This window comes from Leucoraja erinacea, chromosome 12 (assembly GCF_028641065.1).
Source record: "Leucoraja erinacea ecotype New England chromosome 12, Leri_hhj_1, whole genome shotgun sequence".
In the NCBI taxonomy this organism is placed as follows: Eukaryota; Metazoa; Chordata; class Chondrichthyes; order Rajiformes; family Rajidae; genus Leucoraja; species Leucoraja erinaceus.
This window is the reverse complement of record NC_073388.1, coordinates 9,637,068-9,658,383: the sequence shown is the minus strand read 5'-3', so window position 1 is coordinate 9,658,383 and position 21,316 is coordinate 9,637,068. Positions and strand designations below refer to the sequence as shown.

General features: G+C 43.8%; 1 protein-coding gene across 2 annotated transcripts in view; it reads left to right on the top strand.

Annotated features, from left to right (window-relative positions):
* tenm1 (teneurin transmembrane protein 1) overlaps positions 1-21,316 on the top strand; it is a 1,787,780-nt gene that overhangs the window by 1,254,091 nt on the left and 512,373 nt on the right. For both annotated transcript variants that reach the window (XM_055643570.1, XM_055643571.1), the window contains one exon: positions 20,977-21,237. In XM_055643570.1, coding sequence (XP_055499545.1) covers positions 20,977-21,237 — 261 coding nt within the window. The remainder of the gene's footprint in view (positions 1-20,976; positions 21,238-21,316) is intronic.

Genomic DNA, 21,316 nt, shown 5'->3' with positions numbered 1-21,316 from the left:
TGGGGAGAACGTACAAGCACCGTACAGACATCACCCGCAGTCAGGATCAAAGTCGGGATCCTGACTGCGTAAGGCGGCAACTGTATCGCTGTGCCACCGAGCCGCCTGACTTTCTTCCCATCTCTGCACTTCATTATTCTAACAGCACACCCCCATTCTATGATTTTAATAAAGCAACATTTTTTCATCCCTAACGTTAGTTGGGGGAAACCATTCCATCCAAAAAGCAATTAGAACAATAAACTTTATTACAGGCCCAAAAGAATTCTGCCGTTGTCGTCCAGATTGTTGTTGCCCAAAGAGCAGATTTTATTGCAGTCCATCCGTCTAGTTGGAGAGGATAATTTCCTGGAAAAACAGGGCACATGTGTTTTATTGCAAAAGCAAGCTCTCTCCTCTTTCTGTTAATTCTCTAGCCTCCGAGGCAAAGCCTTCTCCAAGGTCACCAAAATTGATGGACTCTAAGTACATGATATTAAATTGATCTTTCGCGGTGGCTGTGACATTCTACGCATTCATCCATTTAATGAACTACAACGAGCATGAGACTTTTGTCAATACGAAAAATAATGTTGTACCATCTTGAATGTTCATGGTATTTTAAACAAGATGTGTTTCCCTGTCTCTCACTGTAATACATTCTTCAGCAAAATGGAAGAACACTTTACCATCCTTTTACAGTCTTATAGTTTTCCAGATTCTCATTTCATAAGTGACAGGAGCAGAATTAGGTCATTCGGCCCATCAAGTCTACTCCACCATTCAATCATGGCTGATCTATCTTTCCCTCACAACCCAATTCTTCTGCCGTCTCCCCATAATCCTTGACACCCCTGCTAATCAGGAATCTATCTATCTTGCCTTAAAAATATCAATTGACTTGGCCTCCACAGCCTTCTCACTGTGATTAGTTTAGAGATACAGCACGGAAACAGACCCTTTCGCCCACCGGGTCTGCAACAGCCACCAATCCCCGCACATTAACTGTCTTATACTCACTAGCGACAATTTTTCTATTTAGCAAGCCAATGAACCTTCATACTTGTACGTCTTTGGAGAATGGGAGGAAACCGAAAATCTTGGAGAAAATCCACGCAGGTCAAGGGTAGAACGTACAGACTCCGTACAGACAGCACCCATAGTCAGGATCGAACCCGGGTCTCCGACGCTGCATTCTCTGTAAGGCAGCAACTCTACAGCTGCGCCATCTGTGGCAATGAATTCCACAGATTCTCCACCCTCTAATTAAATAAATTCCTCCTTATCTCCTTTCTAAAGCTTGATCCTTTTATTCTGAGGCTAAGACCTCTAGTCCTAGACTCTCCCACTAGTGGAAACATCCTCTCCACTTCTATCACCTCAAGCTTTGTACAATCAGTTTGTTACCACTTGACTTAACCGGCCTCTCTTCATATTATTTTCAGCTTTTATAATAATCTACAAGGTGACCTTAAATCATCAATTAGGTTTACCCAATAACATAAAAGGCAACAGGAAAATTTGGTATTGCCTATAGATTGCTGAATTAAGCATATTAACACTGACACAAAGCTACATTAAATCCGCAATTGACTGGGGAATCCTATTTCAACTTTCAACGTCCCATTAAAGTTGATTCTGTACGGTGGCACAGCGGTAGAGTTGCCACCTTGCAGCGCCAGAGGCCCTGGTTTGATCCCGACTACGGGTGCTGTCTGTACCGTGTTTGTACGTTCTCCCCGTGACATGCGTGGGTTTTCTCCGAGACCTTCAGTTTCCTCCCACACTCCAAAGACGTTCAGGTTTGCATGCCAATAAGATTTGGTGAAATTGTAAAGTGTTCCCAGTGTGTAGGACAGTGTTAATGTGTGGGGATCGCTGGTCGGTACCGACTCGGTGGGCCGAAGGGCACGTTTCCGTGCTATATCTCTACACTAAACTAACCTAATTTTACCACAAGTGGAAGCTTCAGATTTACAGTTATAACAAAACAAAAATAAACTTATGCTTGGCAATGAACTGAAAAATTCATCTTTCAGCTGTTATGAGGAATATTTCAGACAGAATTTATTTTCAAGCATGGGTTTTGATGGGAATATTTTATAGCTTATCATAGAACTATCACGGGTCAATGCCTGAATAATCATCACAACTTGGTTGAAAATCAGTTTTGCATTTCAGAGTGCAATATGGATGGTGCAAAATGTTAAGATTTAAAAAACAAAATATACAGTTACTGAGAGCCCGCACTTGAAAGTAAAATTTAGACAATGAAGCTTTGACTCTGGTTGGTTTTGGACGGTTAAGAAACAATGCAGCAGAAAGATTGATAAAAGGCAGCCGCATGATCCATTGAACAAGTGCTGGTTTATTGAAATAGCTATTCGATTTATTCCAGCCTCTGTTTGTTCTTCATGGATTTGAATGTTGACTCCTTGGAAAGAGTATAATAAAATCCAGTGTCTAAGTAAATTTTCTGAGATTATATTTTACCGGCCCAAAGATAAAAGTGAGGTTGCACAGAGACTGTTTTGAAATTGACACCAGAGTTTGCAATAGTTTCTGGTCCTTATTCTGATTTACTAGCCTTTGGTTTTAGTTTAGTTAAGAGATACAGCGTGGAAACAGGCTCTTCGGCCCATCGAGTCTGTGCCGACCAGCGATCCCCACACATTATCACTATCCCACATACAAGGGACAAATTATATTTATACCAGGGCAATTAACCTCCAAGCCTGTATGGTTTTGAAGTGTGGGAGGAAACCGGAGCACCCAGAGAAAACCTGTGCAGGTCACGGGGAGAACGTACAAACTCCGTAAAGATAAGCACCCGCTGTCAGGATCGAACCCAGGTCTCTGGCGTGGTAATTCAGCAACTCTACCGCCAGCCACCCATGCTTTGGTCTCCCTCTCCTTCCCAACATTGTATCAATTTCAAGTCCTAAACTCAATTGCCTTCTGCATCAAAATCTTCAAGAGTCACACAGCATGGCAACAGGCTCTTTGGCCAACCATGATGTACCACCTAAGCGAGTCCCATTTGCCCGTATTTGTCCCATAAAACTCTATGCCCTTCCTATTCATGTCCCCGTCTGAATCTATCTATCTATCTATCTATCTATCTATATATATATAAAACTCAAATCCGTCCGTCCGCCTGCAGTACGGATCCCTTCCTGCCTTTCGATTCGTGCCCGATACTCGCAGATGTCCAATCGGAATGGCCGATACTCGCAGATGTCCAATTGGAATGGATTCATTTGCATGTACGGCTGCCGGCTGCATTTCTTCCTTTGATTCATTGCCACGCCCAATCCAGACCCTCAATCTCCGAGAAATTTTCCATTTCGGTAGAGATTTCCCTTTTCTTTCTAAGTATCCGCTCCTCATTTCATTTCGTCGTGTTGAAGTACATGTTTTTAATCAAATCCTTCTCCTTCCCCCCCCATGCATTAACTCACCCTCATGGCCTTCTGGGAGGAGATCTTCTGCATCAGCTCATCGACACTCGTGGTGCCCACCATGATGAAAAAACAACTCCATTCCCCCCCGCGGCCCGGCTACGGCAGCAAGCAGGCAGGTGGGCGGGTGGGCAGGGCGGGAAGTAGTCGAGCGGCAGCAGCGGGGAGAACAGCGGGGAGAACGAGTGGCAGCAGCGGGGAGAACATATCGGCCACGGTCTCCCGTAGGAAGCGGACGATTCGGAAACTCCAAGCCGCTGAGTGTGCTCTTCCGTTCGAGGGCCTGAACCTACAGGCCGCCGTTGCGGTGACTGCGGAGGCCTCAATAGGTCCCGACCACGGGTGAACAAGAGGAGGAGGACTGAACTTTGTTGCCTTCCCTCACGGTGGGAAACGTTGATTCCTCTGTGGGAGATGTTTTTATGTTTTATGTTAAATTCTATAGTGTTGTGTTTATCTTATTTGTGCGCTGCATGGTAACTCAAATTTCACTGCACCAATTGGTGTACAATATGTGACAATAAATATCCTTTGTATAAACTCTGTACAGGTAGCATCCGTCGTTGGGATCGGTCCCAGGTTTCGGACTTAGTAATTTTGACAATTGCAATTTTAAAAATATACATTATTGGTAACTATGCTCTGAAACACATTTCTTTTTAAAATAAGCTGGACATATGGGTAAGGATCGACTAAAAAGGAGGAGAATAAAGCTGAAAATAAAACTATGGGGTATGAAATTTCATCAGTTAATTCCATCGCTATAGTGTGAATGATTGACTGTGTTGGACAAAGATAACTTCTATGTTAAATGTCATTCACTCCAGTTCTCACTGAGAATAATGTAGCTTCTCCTCAACATTTTTCTCACAGTACATTATCTCGTCGTATATTACTTTGAAATACAGAGAGAAGCTTGTGTTCTGTGGACTCATTCTGCAGAGCAGTAACCCCGTAACACCAGGGATAAATGGTCAACGAGAAGCAAAGGACTGCAGGCACTGGAGGAATCGGAGAGAAAACAAAAGGATAGGGAGTTGTGCAAAGAAGAGTTATGGGACTGGTGGGTCTCGCTGTGTGACAGGAAGAAGAAAAACCACCCACTATCACAAATGGACCAGCAACTCGAACAATTGATTGGTGCGGGTGGCGGGGGTTATGTGGAGAAGGCAGGAGAATGGGTTTAAATGATTGAATGGTGGAGTGACTTGATGGGGCGAATGGCCTCATTCTACTCCTGTAACCTATGGACTGTCACTTGGCTGATTATTAGTTAGATGTCCATTATTAGTCATTGTTATAATCAGCATGTAAATATGTCACAACCTCCCCACTGAATGAAACTGATATTCTGTTGTAAAATTAATTTATTAATTTATTAATTGATTGAAGAGAGAGTTAGAGCTCTGGGGGCTAGTGGAATCAAGGGATATGGGGAGAAGGCAGGCACGGGTTATTGATTGGGGACGATCAGCCATGATCACCGCGAATAGCGGTGCTGGCTCGAAGGGCCGAATGGCCTCCTTCTGCACCTAGTTTCTATGTTTCTAAACTGCGAGATAGTGTGAGTGGGATGCATTTGTTTGCAAATGTTTTCTTCGCCCTGGCCCTGGAAATAATCGGTCTTTGTGCTGCCATTTTTCCCTGATAATCTAACTACGATTTGACACTCTTTGACAATTCTCTCCATGTTCCTTGTGCTTCAGTTCAAACCATCTGCGCTTACGAGAACACTGAATCTTAAGAGCTTGTCTCCAGAATCCAATTGCTTATCTCCAGTGTACGTTTTAAAGGAATAAAATTGAGCTCACTAGGTGAGCTGTCAAATGAGACAATGCTCACAGACACATCAGTACCGCCAAAGCAGCCAGCCAGCCAAACAGATAGACTTCAGCCTACATCAATGAGAAGCAGGGACTAACTGCAAAGAAGTAAGCGTAACTATTCACGGTGAAACTACAGAGAACTAGGGCACTCACTATAGAAACATAGAAAACAGGTGCAGGAATAGGCCATTCGGCCCTTCGAACCTGCACCGCCATTCAATATGTGTCCGAAAAGGAGCAGGAAGAAGCCAAAGCTTATTAATTCCCACCCCTTATTCAACTGTTTGTAATTATCTTATACAGATCACGTAGTCACGTAGTCACAGGGAGACTATTTAAACTCTGTACAGACAGCATCATAGTCAGGATTAGAAACATAGAAACATAGAAACTAGGTGCAGGAGTAGGCCATTTGGCCCTTCGAGCCTGCAGCGCCATTCAATATGATCATGGCTGATCATCCAACTCAGTATCCTGTACCTGCCTTCTCTCCATACCCCCTGATACCTTTAGCCACAAGGACCACATTCAACTCCCTCTTAAATATAGCCAATGAACTGGCCTCAACTACCTTCTGTGTCAGAGAATTCCAGAGATTCACCACTCTCTGTGTAAAAAATGTTTTTCTCATCTCAGTCCTAAAAGACGTCCCCTTATCCTTAAACTGTGACCCCTTGTTCTGGACTTCCCCAACATCCGGAACAATCTTCCTGCATCTAGCCTGTCCAACCCCTTAAGAATTTTGTAAGTTTCTATAAGATTCCCTCCTCAATCTTCTAAATTCTAGTGAGTACAAGCCGAGTCTATCCGGTCTATCACTTGCTCAGTTATTATTGCAAACAATATGAGTTATTACTTTTTAGTGTAGGAAGGAATTGCAGATGCTGGTTTAAACCATAGATAGATACCACAAGCTAGGGTAACTCAGGCAGCATCTCTGAAGAAAAGGAATAGGTGACGTTTCGGGTTTGAAGAAGAATCTCGATCCGAAACGTCACCCATTCTTTCTCACCAGAGATGCTGCCTGTGCCACTGAGTTACTCCAACTTTTTGTGTCTATCTACTTGTTTTCAGTTTTAGCTTTAGAGGTACAGCGCGGAAACAGTCCCTTCGGCCCACTGAGTCTGCTTTGTCCAGCGATCCCCACACATAAATCCCCAGGGCCTGATGGTCTGCATCCCAGAGTACTCAACAAGGTGGCCCTAGAAATCGTGGATGCATAGGTGATCATTTTCCAATGTTCTCTCGACTCTGGATCAGTTCCTGTGGACTGGAGGATAGCCATTGTAACTCCACTTTTTAAGAAAGGAGGCAGAGAGAAAACGGGGAATTATAGACCAGTTAGTCTTACATCAGTAGTGGGGAAGATGCTTATTATTCGATTATTAAAGATGTCTTTAATTATTAATGATTAATTAAAGATGTTATAGCAGCGCATTTGGAAAGCAGTGATGGGATCGGTCAAAGTCAGCATGGATTTATGAAGGGGAAATCATGCTTGACTAATCTTTTGGAATTTTTTGAGCATGTAACAAGCAGAATGGAGAGGGGAGAGCCAGTGGATGTGGTGTATCTGGACTTTCAGGAAGACTTTGACAAGGTCCCACACAAGAGGTTAGTGTGCAAGATTGCAGCATGTGGTATTGGGGGTAGGGTATTGACATGGATAGAGAGCTGGTTGGCACACAGGAAGCAAAGAGTAGGAAGTAATGGGTCTTTTTCAGAATGGCAGGCAGTGACTAGTGGGGTGCCGCAAGGCTCGGTGCTGGGACCCCAGTTATTTACTATATATATTAACGATTTTTTTTTTTTTTTTTTTTTAATATTTTATTTTAGTTATTACACCAAATATAATCATTTCAGTATTAGGTTCCATTCTTGTCTTGAATAATTTTGTAAGTATTTCAAAAATATCATTCCAAAATCTATAAAGTTTTATGCAGGAAACTAAGGAGTGTGTTATAGTTGCCTTTTGGGCTAGACATTTATCACAAGTGGCGGATATATTTGGATAAAATTTGTTCAATCTTGTTTTTGAATAATATAACCTATGTACAATTTTAAATTGTATTAGATTATGTCTTACATTAATTGAACATTTGTGAATATATATCAGGTATTTTTCCCATTTAACCTTCGTAATTTTTATCATTAATTCCCGTTCCCACTCTTCTCTAAGTACCTCTGTCGATGGTAGGTCTATATTTAGAATACTATTATATAAATAGGATATTAATTTTTGTGAGTCAGCTTCAATATTCATTGCTTCTTCCAATAAGTCAGGAGTTACTTTTTGATATCCTTGTATATATTTTTTCACAAAGTCGCAAATCTGAAGATATTTAAAATATTGGTTGTTTTTCAATTTAAATTTTAATTGTAGTTATTGGAATGATAGTAGGTTTCCTATTTCGTACATATCCCTGATCCTTCTAATTCCGAGACTTTCCCATTGGTTATATGTCTTATCAATAAGAGATGGTTTAAATAAAGGATTATTCGCAATTGGCATTAACAGTGATAGATTTCTTAATTTTAAAGATAATTTTATTTGTTTCCAAATTCTTATTGTACCATATATAATTGGGTTCTTCTTATATATTGTGTTATTCAGTTTTTTGGGGGAAAAGAAGATCGTTCCTATATTACAAGGATGACAATCCTCCTTCTCCATTTTTATCCATTCTGTCTGTTGTGTAGAACTATCCAACCAATAAATCATATTCTTAATATGCACTGCCCAGTAATAATACATAAAATAATACATAATAGTGTATGGCATCCCAGAGGCTTTCATAAACTTCAAGAGTCTTTACGAGGGATCCAGTTGCTGCTTCAAGGTTGATTCAGGAAACACAGAATTCTTTGACATAGTCACAGGGATAGACAAGGTTGCCTTTTGTCCCCCTTACTGTTTATTGTCACGATCGTCTAAATCATGCGGAAGACAATGAACTATTGAATACCGTGGAGAACAGACCTAATCATTCCCGTGATTGGGGATGACCAACCATGATCATAGAAAACATAGAAACATAGAAATTAGGTGCAGGAGTAGGCCATTCGGCCCTTCGAGCCTGCACCGCCATTCAATATGATCATGGCTGATCATCCAACTCAGTATCCCGTACCTGCCTTCTCTCCATACCCCCTGATCCCCTTAGCCACAAGGGCCACATCTAACTCCCTCTTAAATATAGCCAATGAACTGGCCTCAACTACCCTCTGTGGCAGAGAGTTCCAGAGATTCACCACTCTCTGTGTGAAAAAAGTTCTTCTCATCTCGGTTTTAAAGGATTTCCCCTTTATCCTTAAGCTGTGACCCCTTGTCCTGGACTTCCCTAACATCGGGAACAATCTTCCTGCATCTAGCCTGTCCAACCCCTTAAGAATTTTGTAAGTTTCTATAAATCCCCTCTCAATCTTCTAAATTCTAGAGAGTATATATTGACATATATATCACATTGAATGACGGTGCTGGCTCGAAGGGCCGAATGGCCTTCTCCTGCACCTATTGCCTATTTTGCCGATGACATTGCACCACTAGCCGACACACTCTTCACGAGATGACAACCGCTCTGGAGGAGAATGCATCAAAGGTTGGATTAAAGATCAGCTGCCAGAAGACTAAGACCATGCAGACTGGAGACCAGCAGCCAATTGACCAACTGATAATCAATGGGGAACCTGTGGAAAATGCCACAAGCTTTTCCTATCTTGGCAGCATGTTGACATTAGATGGAGATGTAGAGGTCGACATCAACTCCCGAATCAGTCTTCAGACGAATGCAGCCAATATGGTCTGGTGGCGGGATATCCAAGATGCTAAAAGTCAAGCTCTTCCAGTACGTAGTCCTCCCTACAGCCCTCTATGCCAGTGAGACATGGAAAATCAATATGAAGAGGAAAAATAAATTGGATGCATTCCTACAAAGTTGCTTGACGAAGATCCTGAAGACTAGCTACAGAGACCACATCACAAACGAGGAGATCTACCAGGAAACTGCAACAAAGCCTCTCAGCCAAGACATAGAGGGACGCAGGATGAAATTCAATGCACTCAACAGTGTGGGAGAAACTAAGTCTATGTAAATTAAATGTGACATCTCCAAGTTTGCAGATGACACAAAGCTGGGTGGCAGTGTGAGCTGCGATGAGGATGCCATGAGGCTGCAGGGTGACTTGAACAGGTTGGGTGAGTGGGCAGATGCATGACAAATGCAGTATAATGTGGAGAAATGTGAGGTTATCCACTTTGGTGGCAAGAACAGGAAAACAGATTATTATCTGAATGGTGTCAAGGGGAGATGCAATGAGACCTAGGTGTGCTTGTACATCAGTCACTGAAAGTAAGCATGCAGGTACAGCAGGCAGTAAATGGCATGGCATGTTGGCCTTCATTGCGAGAGGATTTGAGTTTAAGAGCAAGGAGTTCTTACAGCAGTTGTACAGGGCCCTGGTGAGAACGCACCTGGAATATTGTGTGCAATTTTGGTCTCCTAATTTGAGGAAGGACATTATTGCAATTGAGGGAGTGCAGCGTAGGTTGACCAGGTTAATTCCCGGGATGGCGGGACTGGGGTACTGATTTTGGTTGAATGGCGGTGCTGGATCGAAGGGCCAAATGGCCTCATCCTGCACTTAGTTTCTATGTTTCTATCCAACACACACCAGAGACAATTTACATTTGTACTGAGCCAATTAATCTACAAACTTGTATGCCTTTGAAGTGTGGGAGGAAACCAGAGCACCCGGAGAAAACCCACCCAGGTTACTGGGAGAACGTACAAACTTGGTACAGACAGCGCCCGTGGTCAGGATCGAACCAGGGTCTCTGATGCTGTTTGGCAGCAACTCTACTGCTGCGCCACCGTGCCGCCTTCTAATACTTTTTTAAATTATGGTAATTATAATGCTTTCAGAGCTTGTACATTCAATGCATTACAAAGCGTGAGTTTTATGAGCATCTTATTTGAAACTGATTACATAGCTATTGAAATATTTATAACCCCCAGGGTATGATTTGGAAGCGTGGCCCACTTGAGTGTGACTACTAGTTTAAAGCAAAGCAACCCTCTCTTCTGCACAGCTGGTCTAGTCAGGACTTCAAATAATAGCTTCAAATAGAGTGAAAAGTTAGTTTTGAAATGAAATAAATATTTTGAGCTTAGACACAAAATGCTGGAGTAACTCAGCAGTGTAAACCAGCATCTGCAGTTCCTTTCTATACAAATTTTGATTTTACTTTAGGCTAGGGAACAGAGTGGAAACAGGCCCTTCGGCCCGCCGAGTCTATACCGACCAGTGATCAACTGGGCAGTAGTTTCACACAGAGAGTGATGAATCTCTGGAATTCTCTGCCACAGAAGGTAGTTGAGGCCAGTTCATTGGCTATATTTAAGAGGGAGTTAGATGTGGCCCTTGTGGCTAAAGGGATCAGGGGGAATAGAGAGAAGGCAGGCACAGGATACTGAGTTGGATGATCAGCCATGATCATATTGAATGGCGGTGCAGGCTCGAAGGGCCGAATGGCCTACTCCTGCACCTATTTTCTATGTTTCTATATTATCTCACTTCCGCGTCCTGCACACCAGGGGTAATTTACAGAAGCCAATTAACCTACAAACTCGCACCTCTTGGGAATGTGGGAGGAAACTGGAGCACCCGGAGAAGACCCACGCGGTCACAGGGGGAATGTGCAAACTCACTGCAGACAGCACCCCTCGTCAGGATCGAACCCGGGTCTCTGGCACTGTAATGCAGCAGCACAGAGATTCAGCGTGGAAACAGGTTCTTCAGCCCACCGAGTCCACACCGACCAATGATCCCCGCATACCAACACAATAATGCACACTAGGGACAATTTACAATTACACCGAGCCAATTGAACTACAAACCCATACGTCCTTGGAGTGTGGGAGGAAACCGGAGATTCCAGAGAAAACCTATGCGGTCACTGTGGGAAGGTACAAACTTTGCACAGACAGCACCCATAGTCAGGATCGAAGCCGGGTCTCTAGCGCTGTAAGGCAGCAGCTCTACCGCTGCGCCACCGTGCCACTTGGTGTTACTTGCTCCAAGATTCCGAGCCTCTGACCTGGTTTTGTACCCGCACATTGTGTCATCCCAACTCCTGTTCTGAATCAAATGCAAAAAGAGGCCTTTAAAAACTTAAAGGCCTGTCCCAATCTACCAGTTCATTCAAAGAGTTCTCCCGAGTTTGCCCTGATTCGAACTCGGAGATTTACGGTAATGGCCGCTCGTAGGTACTCGGGGCTCTCGTGGACATTTGTCAACATGTTAAAAAATCTTCACGTGTCTTCCTGAGCTTACCGCGTTTCCCGAGCACCTGCCGTTAGCGTTACGAGCCGCTAAGAGACGTCCCGAGCTCCGACGTACCCACTACGTTCATTCTATGTGCTTACCAGGAGTTTGATTTTTTTTTAAACTCGGGAGAGCTCGTGAATGAACTTGTACTGTGGGACAGGGCTATAGAAGTTTGCCCTTGAACAAGAGCCAATCGATACATGTGAAGGCTGATAAAATGTGTAGGAAGGAATTGCAGATACTTGGGCAGCTTGCAACCCAGTGGCATGAACAAAGATTCATCTGATTTCAAGTCACCGCTCAAGTTCCTCCCTCCCCCCCACTCTCACACCACCCTCGTTGTCCTACCAGTCCATTGTTCGCATCTCTGTATCCCTCTTGTTATCACCTCTTCCCCAACCAAGAATGGGGAACGGAGTTTGTACGATCTCCCTGTGACCTGCGTGGGTTTTCTCCGGGTGCTCCGGTTTCCACCGACATTCCAAAGACGTGCAGGGTTGTAGGTTAATTGGCATCTGCAAATTGTCTCGTGTCCGGGTGATCTTTCGTTGGAATGCATATAGTTTGTACGTTCCTCCCTTGACCTACGTGGGGTTTCTCCAAGTGCGCCCACACTCCAAGGGCATACAGGTTTGTAGATTACTTGCCTTGGAAAAATTGTGAATTGTGGCTAGTGTGTGTAGGACAATGTTAGTGTGCGGGGATCGCTGGTCAGCGTGGACTCGGTGGGCCGAAGGGCCTGTTTCCACGCTGTATCTCTGAACTAATCTAAAGTCCATCTCAATCTGACACTGTAGCTTCCTCTCCTTATTATTTTAAAAATCCTGCCAATTGCATGCAGATTTGCCCTATCCTGTTTTTTTTACTTTGCATTAAAACCTTCCAAATATATTTTAGTTCAGGTGATATTTTAAAATATAAATAATTGACATAGTTACAGACCACAGAGCATATCATTAAAGTTCTATCTCATCAGTTATTTACACAGTACAATGCAGCCCAGTAAATGTGACTTTGAAGAGGCAGTGGTAAAACTAACTTCAGTTTAACCCAACTTTATAACAGTAGGTCGAAATATTTATGAATAATTTTACTAATTATATTCTTTCCAGGATTTTGATACGTTATTTTATCATCATAAAACCAATTAGAATATATTCCTTGGACATGTAACTGGTTATAATTGAGGGCGACAGAGTGGCGTGGCGGTTGTTATCTCACAGTGCTGGAGACCTGAGTTCCACCTTGACTGCGAGTGTTGTCTGCACAGAGTCGGTACGTTAGTAGGTGAGGATTGCAGGTCAGCACAGACTCGGTGGGCCGAAGGGCCTGTTTCTGGGCTGCATCTCTATACTAAACTAAACTTACTCCTTAGTTGGAGAACAATGGAGAACCTGGCGCGTGAAGGGAGGGGGGGGGGGCACTGTGAGGGACGGGTGAGAACAAAGGGGGACACGGTGTGGGGGGGGGGGGGGGACTCTAGTTTTCTAATCCTCTGCCCGGGGATAAACAATTGTTTGTTTGTTTGTTCGTTCCGGTTAAGGAGCTGTGCACTCGACAGCCATCCAACAGTCGCTTGTCTAAGATCTTTTTTTTCACTTTTAATTTAATTTTAATTTCATGTTTCCGTGTACCTCATTGTGCATTGTACTGTTGGCAGACCATTTTCCCTCCGGGGGAAGAATAAAGTTCTATCATATCGTATCGTAGTTGCTATCACCTCAGTATTACATGAACAATGCATTGTCAAACTGAGTCTGGTTCAAGGTTTCCTTTTAAAATGGGAATAATGAGCTAGTAACACTATATTTGTCTATGTATTACGATCACACTGTAATTGGTTCGTCCCTAGTTTATTGTAAGATCATTGTCCAATCCGTTTAGGTTGAGCACCAAATCCTCACTACCTGATAGCTTGGGGTTGATGAGAAATTGGTCAGTTGACTACTTGTGATTCTCTGATAAACATATTGATTTTGTTGTCAGTATCAATGTTAATCTGGTTACCACAGAGACTAATAATCACATTTACTCGACAATACTTGTTGTTTTTATTCCTTCCGTCACCTGTTTTTGCAATAAATGTAACAAGAAGGAACCGCAGGTGCTGGCTTATACCAAAGATAGGGCACAAAGTACTGGAGTAACTCAATGGGTCAGGCAGTGTCTCTGGAGAACATGGAGACGAACACATCATTTCTATGTAACAATCGGCCTATCGGGGAACCTCCTTGTCTGAGGTCACCTGTTGCTGGCCCAGACTTGTCCCGGTTTCTTTCTTGCTTCCACATCTCCACCCCCCCCCCCCCACTCCCCCTCCCCCCCCCCCCCCCCCATCTCCCCCCCCCCCCCACCTACTACAATCAGTCTGAAGAATTTGTCCCAACCCAAAATGTCACCCATCCTTTTTCTTCAGAGATGCTGCCTTACTATTTTCTTCCAGAAGAGAAAACAAAGTGGTGGAGTAACCAGTGGGTGAAAATGGCTGAAACAAGGAATTGCAGATGCTGGTTTACAAAAAAAAGGGGACACAAAGTGCTGGAGTAACTTAGCGGGTCAGGCAGACTGGACTGAAGAAGGCTCGCAACCCAAAATGTCAGTGATCCATGTTCTCCAGAGATATTACCAGACCCACTTTGTGTCTGCAATTCCTTGTTGCAGCCATTTTCACAACTCTATGTATACCTCTGTATAACTCTGTAAAACTCTATCTCTAATTGCCTAAATAAATCTTGGACAGACACAAAATGTTGAAGCAACTCAACAGGCAGCATCTCTGGGGAGAAGGAATGGGTCGAGACCCTTCTTCAGATCTATTAAAAAATCAGCATTGCCTTCTAACATTAGTATGAGCCTAATATTGTGCATTAATATTTTATTCGATTTTGGAAGGACCTTTTAATAATTTCATTCTATATATAACATTGCTGCTTGTTCAAAGGATCTGATCCCACAAAAGGAAAATTTATGGCCAATGATGGAATTTTATTTCGGTTGACATTAAACAAGGTCAGAAAGCCAAAGCTACCCAATTAAGATACACAGCATGTGCAGTTAAATACAAGTCGCATGACTCTGGCTACCGATTAAGGTGCCCATTGTAAGGAACCCAAAACTGTAATTTTGCAGTGAGTCCGTGAACATGTGGCAAGAAATCAACATTAATTAAGCAGATAAACAGTTTTTATTTAAGGATTAAATCTGAGCTGAAGATAGACTCAAAATGCTGTAGTAAATCAGTGGGTCAGGCAGCAGCATCTCTGTAAAAATGGAATAGGCGATGTTTCAGGTTGAGATCTTTCATCTGATTAAGGCTCTTGCCACGAAACATTGCCTATTCCTTTTCTTCAGAGATGCTGCCTGACCCGCTGAGTTACTCCAGCATTTTGTTTACTATCTTTGCTGTAAACCAGCATCAGCAGTTCCTTCTTACACAAAGGTTTGAATTGGTCAGTGACTGTTATTCTGAACTTCCCAAAATATATTTAAAAGACTTTGTCTTGAATACATGTGACTTTGAATAGACAACCTCTTCTAAGTGTAAAGGCATAGGGTCTGATGAACTCACCCCAAAGGTATCTTTATAGGGAAACAAAGAACTGCAGATGCTGGTTAATGCAGAAAGGGACTCAAAGTGCTCGGGTAACCCAGCGGGTCAGGGAACAGCCCAAGAGAACATAGAGAGGTGGCATTTCAGGTCGAGGCTCATCTTCAGACTGATTGTAGTGGGGAGGAAGAAAGCTGGAAAAGGAGAGAGATAGGGTGAAGCATGGCAGGTAATAGGTCATCATTGGCAAAGGGAAGGGTTTCACTGTAGACATTTCAGGTCACAAACCTTCAGACTGATGTTTTTATGTTGTATATATAAAGTCTGTCTGTCTATAAAGTCTCTCTGTCTGTGTGTCTCTCTGTCTGTCTCTCTGTCTGTCTCTGTCTGTCTCTCTCTGCCTCTCTGTCTGTCTCTCTCCCTCTCTCTTAGAAAGGAATTCAGTTGGCAGTTTACCCTAACATTAGACACAAAATGCTGAAGTAACTCAGTGTGACAGGCCTGCCATCTCCAGAGAAGGAATGTCTGCCTCTCTGTCTGTCTGTCCGTCCCTCTGTCTGTCCGTCCCTCTGTCTGTCCGTCCCTCTGTCTGTCCGTCCCTCTATCTCTCCGTCCCTCTCTCTGTCCCTCTCTTTAGAAAGACCCATTCCTTAGACACTCTCCAGAGCACCATCTGACCATTGAGACCCTTCCTTGTCCTGCCGCCTGTCCCGATGAGTTACTCCAGCCTTTGGTGTCTATCCAAAGGTTACATTCTTACAAGCAGCAGGTTGCAGCTAATGTATTGCAACCATCCACCGGACTGATGCAGACTGCTGGAGGAGGTCAGTGGGTCAAATCCCTGTGTATTTTGTGTTTTGCTCAGGATTCCCGCATCTGCAGTTTCTTGTGTCTCTACAAGACAGGCCTAGTTTGGTTTCAGCCAGAGGACCATGAGCAAGCTTTTTTTTAAATCAAAAATAATTTATTCAATTATATACAATAATAATATGTACAATACTAAATGATTCAAAACAAAACCCACCACCATAGTACAACATCTCCAAGTTTGCGGATGACACAAGACTGGGTGGCAGTGTGAGCTACAAGGAGGATGCTATGAGGCTTGCAGGGATAATTGGATAAATTGGGTGAGTGGGCAGATGCATGGCAGATGCAGTATAATGTGGATAAATGTGATGTTATCCACTTTGTTGACAAGAACAAGAAGGCAGATTATTATCTGAATGGTGTCGGATTAGGAGAAGGGGAGGTGCAACGAGACCTGGGTGTGCTTGTACATCAGTCACTGAAAGTAAGCATGCAGGTACAGCAGGCAGTGAGGAAAGCTAATGGCATGTTGGCCTTCATTGCGAGAGGATTTGAGTTTAGGAGCAAGGAGGTCCTACTGCATTTGTACAGGGCCCTGGTGAGACCGCACTTGGAGTATTGTGTGCAGGTTTGGTCTCCTAATTTGAGGAAAGGACATTCTTGCTATTGAGGGAGTGCAGCATAGGTTCACCAGGTTAATTGCTGGGATGTCGTGACTGGCATATGATGATCGACTGGGCTTGTATTCACTGGAATTTAGAAGGATGAGAGGGGATCTTATAGAAACATATAAAATTCTTTAGGGATTGGACAGGCCAGATGCAGTGAAAAATGTTCCCGATGTTGGCGAGTCCAGAACCAGCCGTCACAGTTTAAGAATAAGGGGTAGGCCATTTAGGATTGAGATGAGGAAAAACTTTTTCACCCAGAGAGTTGTGAATATGTGGAATTCTATGCCACAGATGGCAGTGGAGGCTAATTCACTGGATGTTTTCACGAGAGAGTGATGGGGCTGTCCCACTGTACGAGCTAATTCAAGAGTTCTCCCGAGTTTCCCCGAATTCGAACTCGGAGAATTACGGTAATAGCCACTCGTAGGTACTCAGGGCTCTCGAGGACATTTTTCAACATGTTGAAAAATCTTCACGAGTCTTCCCGAGCTTACTGCGTTTCCCGAGTACCTGAGTGGCCTTTAGCGTTACGAGCCACTAAGGGTTGTCCCGAGCTCCGACGTACCCGCTACGTACATTCTACGCGCTTAATTTTTTTTAACTCGGGAGAGCTCTTGGGTGAACTCGTACAGGTGGACATGCCCATTAGATATTGCTCTTGGGGCTAACAGAATCAAGGGATATGGGGAGAAAGCAGGAACGGGGTACTGATTCTAGATTATCATATTGAATGGCGGTGCTGGCTCGAAGGGCCGAATAGCCTATTCCTTTCTATGTTTCGAAGTAAAACAAATATTCCTAAATTACTATTTCCCCATCCTTGTTAAGGAAGCGTTCCACCACGCGGTGCTTCAAGCTGGTCTTTAGGAAGGATGTGATCAAACCAGTCACGGGCCTTTCTTGTTGGATCCAAAAATAAAAGCTAAAAAGCGAACAAGCTTCAGTAATGAGCTGCCTGAAATCGGTGTACCATACAAATGTTGGGTAAATGTGCTGAGCTTGTAAAGGCATTCACCAGTGATCAGTTTTTAGCATCAAATATTGCCGTCATATTAGTTCCATGGACCGATAATATAGAATATAGAAAGCAGCACTTGCGGTTTGACATAAGGTCATGGAAACATAGAAACATAGACAATAGGTGCAGGAGTAGGCCATTCGGCCCTTCGAGCCTGCACCGCCATTTAATATGATCATGGCTGATCATCCAACTCAGTATCCCGTACCTGCCTTCTCTCCATACCCTCTGATCCCCTTGGCCACAAGGGCCCACATCTAACTCCCTCTTAAATATAGCCAATGAACTGGCCTCAACTACCCTCTGTGGCAGAGAGTTCCAGAGATTCACCACTCTCTGTGTGAAAAAAGTTCTCCTCATCTCGGTTTTAAAGGATTCCCCCCTTATCCTTAAGCTGTGACCCCTTGTCCTGGACTTCCCCAACATCGGGAACAATCTTCTGCATCTAGCCTGTCCAACCCCTTAAGAATTTTGTAAGTTTCTATAAGATCCCCCCTCAATCTCCTAAAGGTCATGAGGAATGGGAGTAGAATTAGGCTATTTGGCCCATCAAGTCTACCCCGCCTTTCAATCATGGCTGATCTATCTCTCCCTCCTAACCCAGCTCTCCTGCCTTTATGTAGATGCATGGCCATCAGATGCTGGAATAGATGGGTGGAACGGTGAAATGGGCAGACACGTGGAAGCTGGAGCTCATTGCCGACAGATGTTGAGGAATGCGCTTTGAAACTTGAAAATTCAATTAGAGATAAGAACAAAACAGGGTGTCAGGGGTTATGGGGAGAAGGCAGGAGAATGGGGTTGAGAGGGGAAGATAGATCAACCATGATTTAATGGTGGAGTAGACTTGATGGGCCAAATGGCCTAATTCATCTCCTAGAACGTTTGAACATAAACAAAAAGGCATAAATATGTTTTATGATTTATTTATTTATTTTTTGTGATTTTTTTTTTAATGATACTGCCTGTAAGGGAAATTCATTTTGTTGTCTCAAATTGAGACAATGACAATACATTTGAATACAATACAATACAATACAATAAACGAGCTGAAAAATGTTGATGTCCATGTGAACACCCTTAAACCCTACATACTAATTGCCTCACAGAAGGTGGTATTGATGGTATCTCAGCCAGTTCGAGTCACTTCAGTGCAACCCATCTATCCGCTCACATACTTATTTCCCCATAACTACCCTTTTCTTGATTAGTACGGGTGGTTATGGGGCAAAGGCAGGAGAATTGGGGTGAGGGAAAGATAGATCAGCATGATTGAATGGCGGAGTAGACTTGATGGCTTCATTCGGCTCCTAGAACTAATGGACTTCCACAGAAGCAGCAGGTTCCCTTTGATGCCTCATCAATTGCTCAATGCTCAATTGTAATTTACAGTTAATCTCTACGTAATTCGTTAAGGGCCTGTCCCACGTGTGTTCTTAGCACGCAAATTATGCAACCTTGTGATTGCATTGAGGCACACGGGCATCATATGGCCGCGCGGGGCCGGTCCCACAGAAGAACGCGGAAGGGAATGTAGTTGTGCGCGACATCGCACGGGGCTCTGAAATTATTGTAGTGAACGAAATCTTCGCGCGCCAACGGCCTGTCGCGTAACTGACGGCCAAAGTGGAACAGGCTCAAGACACTGGCGCGACGCAACGTCTCACCTCCAACAGCAGCAGAAGCACGTGCTCCAGACCGCTGTGCGTACGCATGTAATCGTGCCGACCTTCGGGGAACCATCGCGGCTCAACTCGACGACGAGGTGGCGTAATTTGCGTGCCAAGGACACGTAAGTGGGACAGGCCCTTTAGGGTATGGGAGGAAACCAGAGTACCCAATGGGAACCCTATGGTTGTGGAGAGAATGAATGGAATCCACAAAAAGCACACCCAAAGTTGGGATTGAACATCCGACACTGGAGCTGGGGAGGCTCCACGTCTGTTGCCCCAGTCCTATCAGTTATCAATAGCATATTGGCAAAGTGGTGAGGAAACATATCGGTCACGAGGGTTGGAAAAAAAACCCGACAGAATCAAATATAAAAGGGACTGCCAAGAACTAAGAGGGATCCAGGTGGGGGAGCACTCCAAGAATGAAGACGGATCTACATGAATCTAATGAGTACTTTGTAATGGGCCTGTCCAACTCAGACAACTTTTTAGGCAACTGCCAGGAACCAGTTTTAATGGAATTCACCTGGGGACAACATACGACAACCTCTACGACAACCTACGACAGCAAAATTGTCGCCACTGCCCCCGAAATATTTTCAACATGTTGAAAATTTTGTGGAAGTCGCCTTTAGTCATCCAAAAAATCGCTTAAATGGGAGAGGCTCATTACTTTGTCGGCACCAGAAACGTGGCAACTCTTTGAGTATTGGACAAATTTTGTTGTGCTACATGTGATGATATAGTGTCATTGAATCATTGGGTTTAGTCAGAGCAGTAGGTCTAAAACAACTTGATCTTACAAGTAACAAGGGCAACCACCATGGCTCAATATAAGCTCTCCCTCTGTAAAACTATTTTTTTTAATGATTTGTTTGTTAACCGTTTCACTGGAATGATTTTAGATTTAGATCATACAGGGAGGGCTCGGATGACTGAAGAATATTTTTCTCTCATCGATCAGATACTTCTTTGTAATTTTGAGTTGTGTAAATATCCACTGCCAATTTTATGCGATGGAATTCTTCAGAAGGTTGAAAGGCAGTCTGGCATGTTGCCCTGTTGATGGACACAACATGCTGGAGTAACACAGAGGTCCAGGCAGCATCTCTGGAGAGTAGGGACAAGTAATGTTTTGGGTTGGGACCCTTCTTTAGACTCGGATCGGGTCTCGACCTAAAGCACCTCCTATTCCTTTTCTCCAGGGATGCTGCCTGACCCGCTGAGTATAGTGTAGTTTAGTTTTAGAGATACAGCATAGAATCAGGCCCTTCGGCCCACCGTGACCCCCGCACACTGACACTATCCTGCACAAAATTTCACCAAAGCCAATTAACCTTCAAACCTGTACATCTTTGGAGTGTGGGAGGAAACCCGAGCACCTGGAGAAAACCCACCCAGGTCACGGGGAGAATGTCTAAACTCCGTACAGACAGCATCTATAGTCAGGGTCAAACCCGGGTCTCTGGCGCTGTAAGGCAGCAATTCTACTGCTGTGCCACAGAGGTACTCCAGCATTTTGCGTCTATTTTCTATGCAAACGAGCACGTGCAGTTCCTTCCTGCACACATTGTCTTGTTGACTTGTCTTCAGATTATTATTATCATTATTTCAATATGCTCAGCGTCTGACTCTCTCTCTCTCTCCCTGTGTGTTTGTTTTAGCTATAGAGTTCTGTGAAGCTCCATCAGTGTTGTGTGGTGGATATCAGACAGACAGATGCGATCCTTCTCAGCACGGATACCCAATGATAATGGGATCTGATGTTGACACCGAGACAGAAGGGGCGACGTCTCCGGATCACGCTTTACGGCTGTGGATGCAAGAAATCAAATCGGAACACAGCTCATGTCTCTCAAGCCGAGCAAACTCGATGCTTTCCCTCACTGACACTGAACAGGAAAGGAAGTCTGATGCAGAAAATGGTAAGGCATTAAGTTAAGCATTACTGTAAAATATTGTTCTGCAGTCGCATGTCCTCGGGTGACAAGAAAATCAATTGCA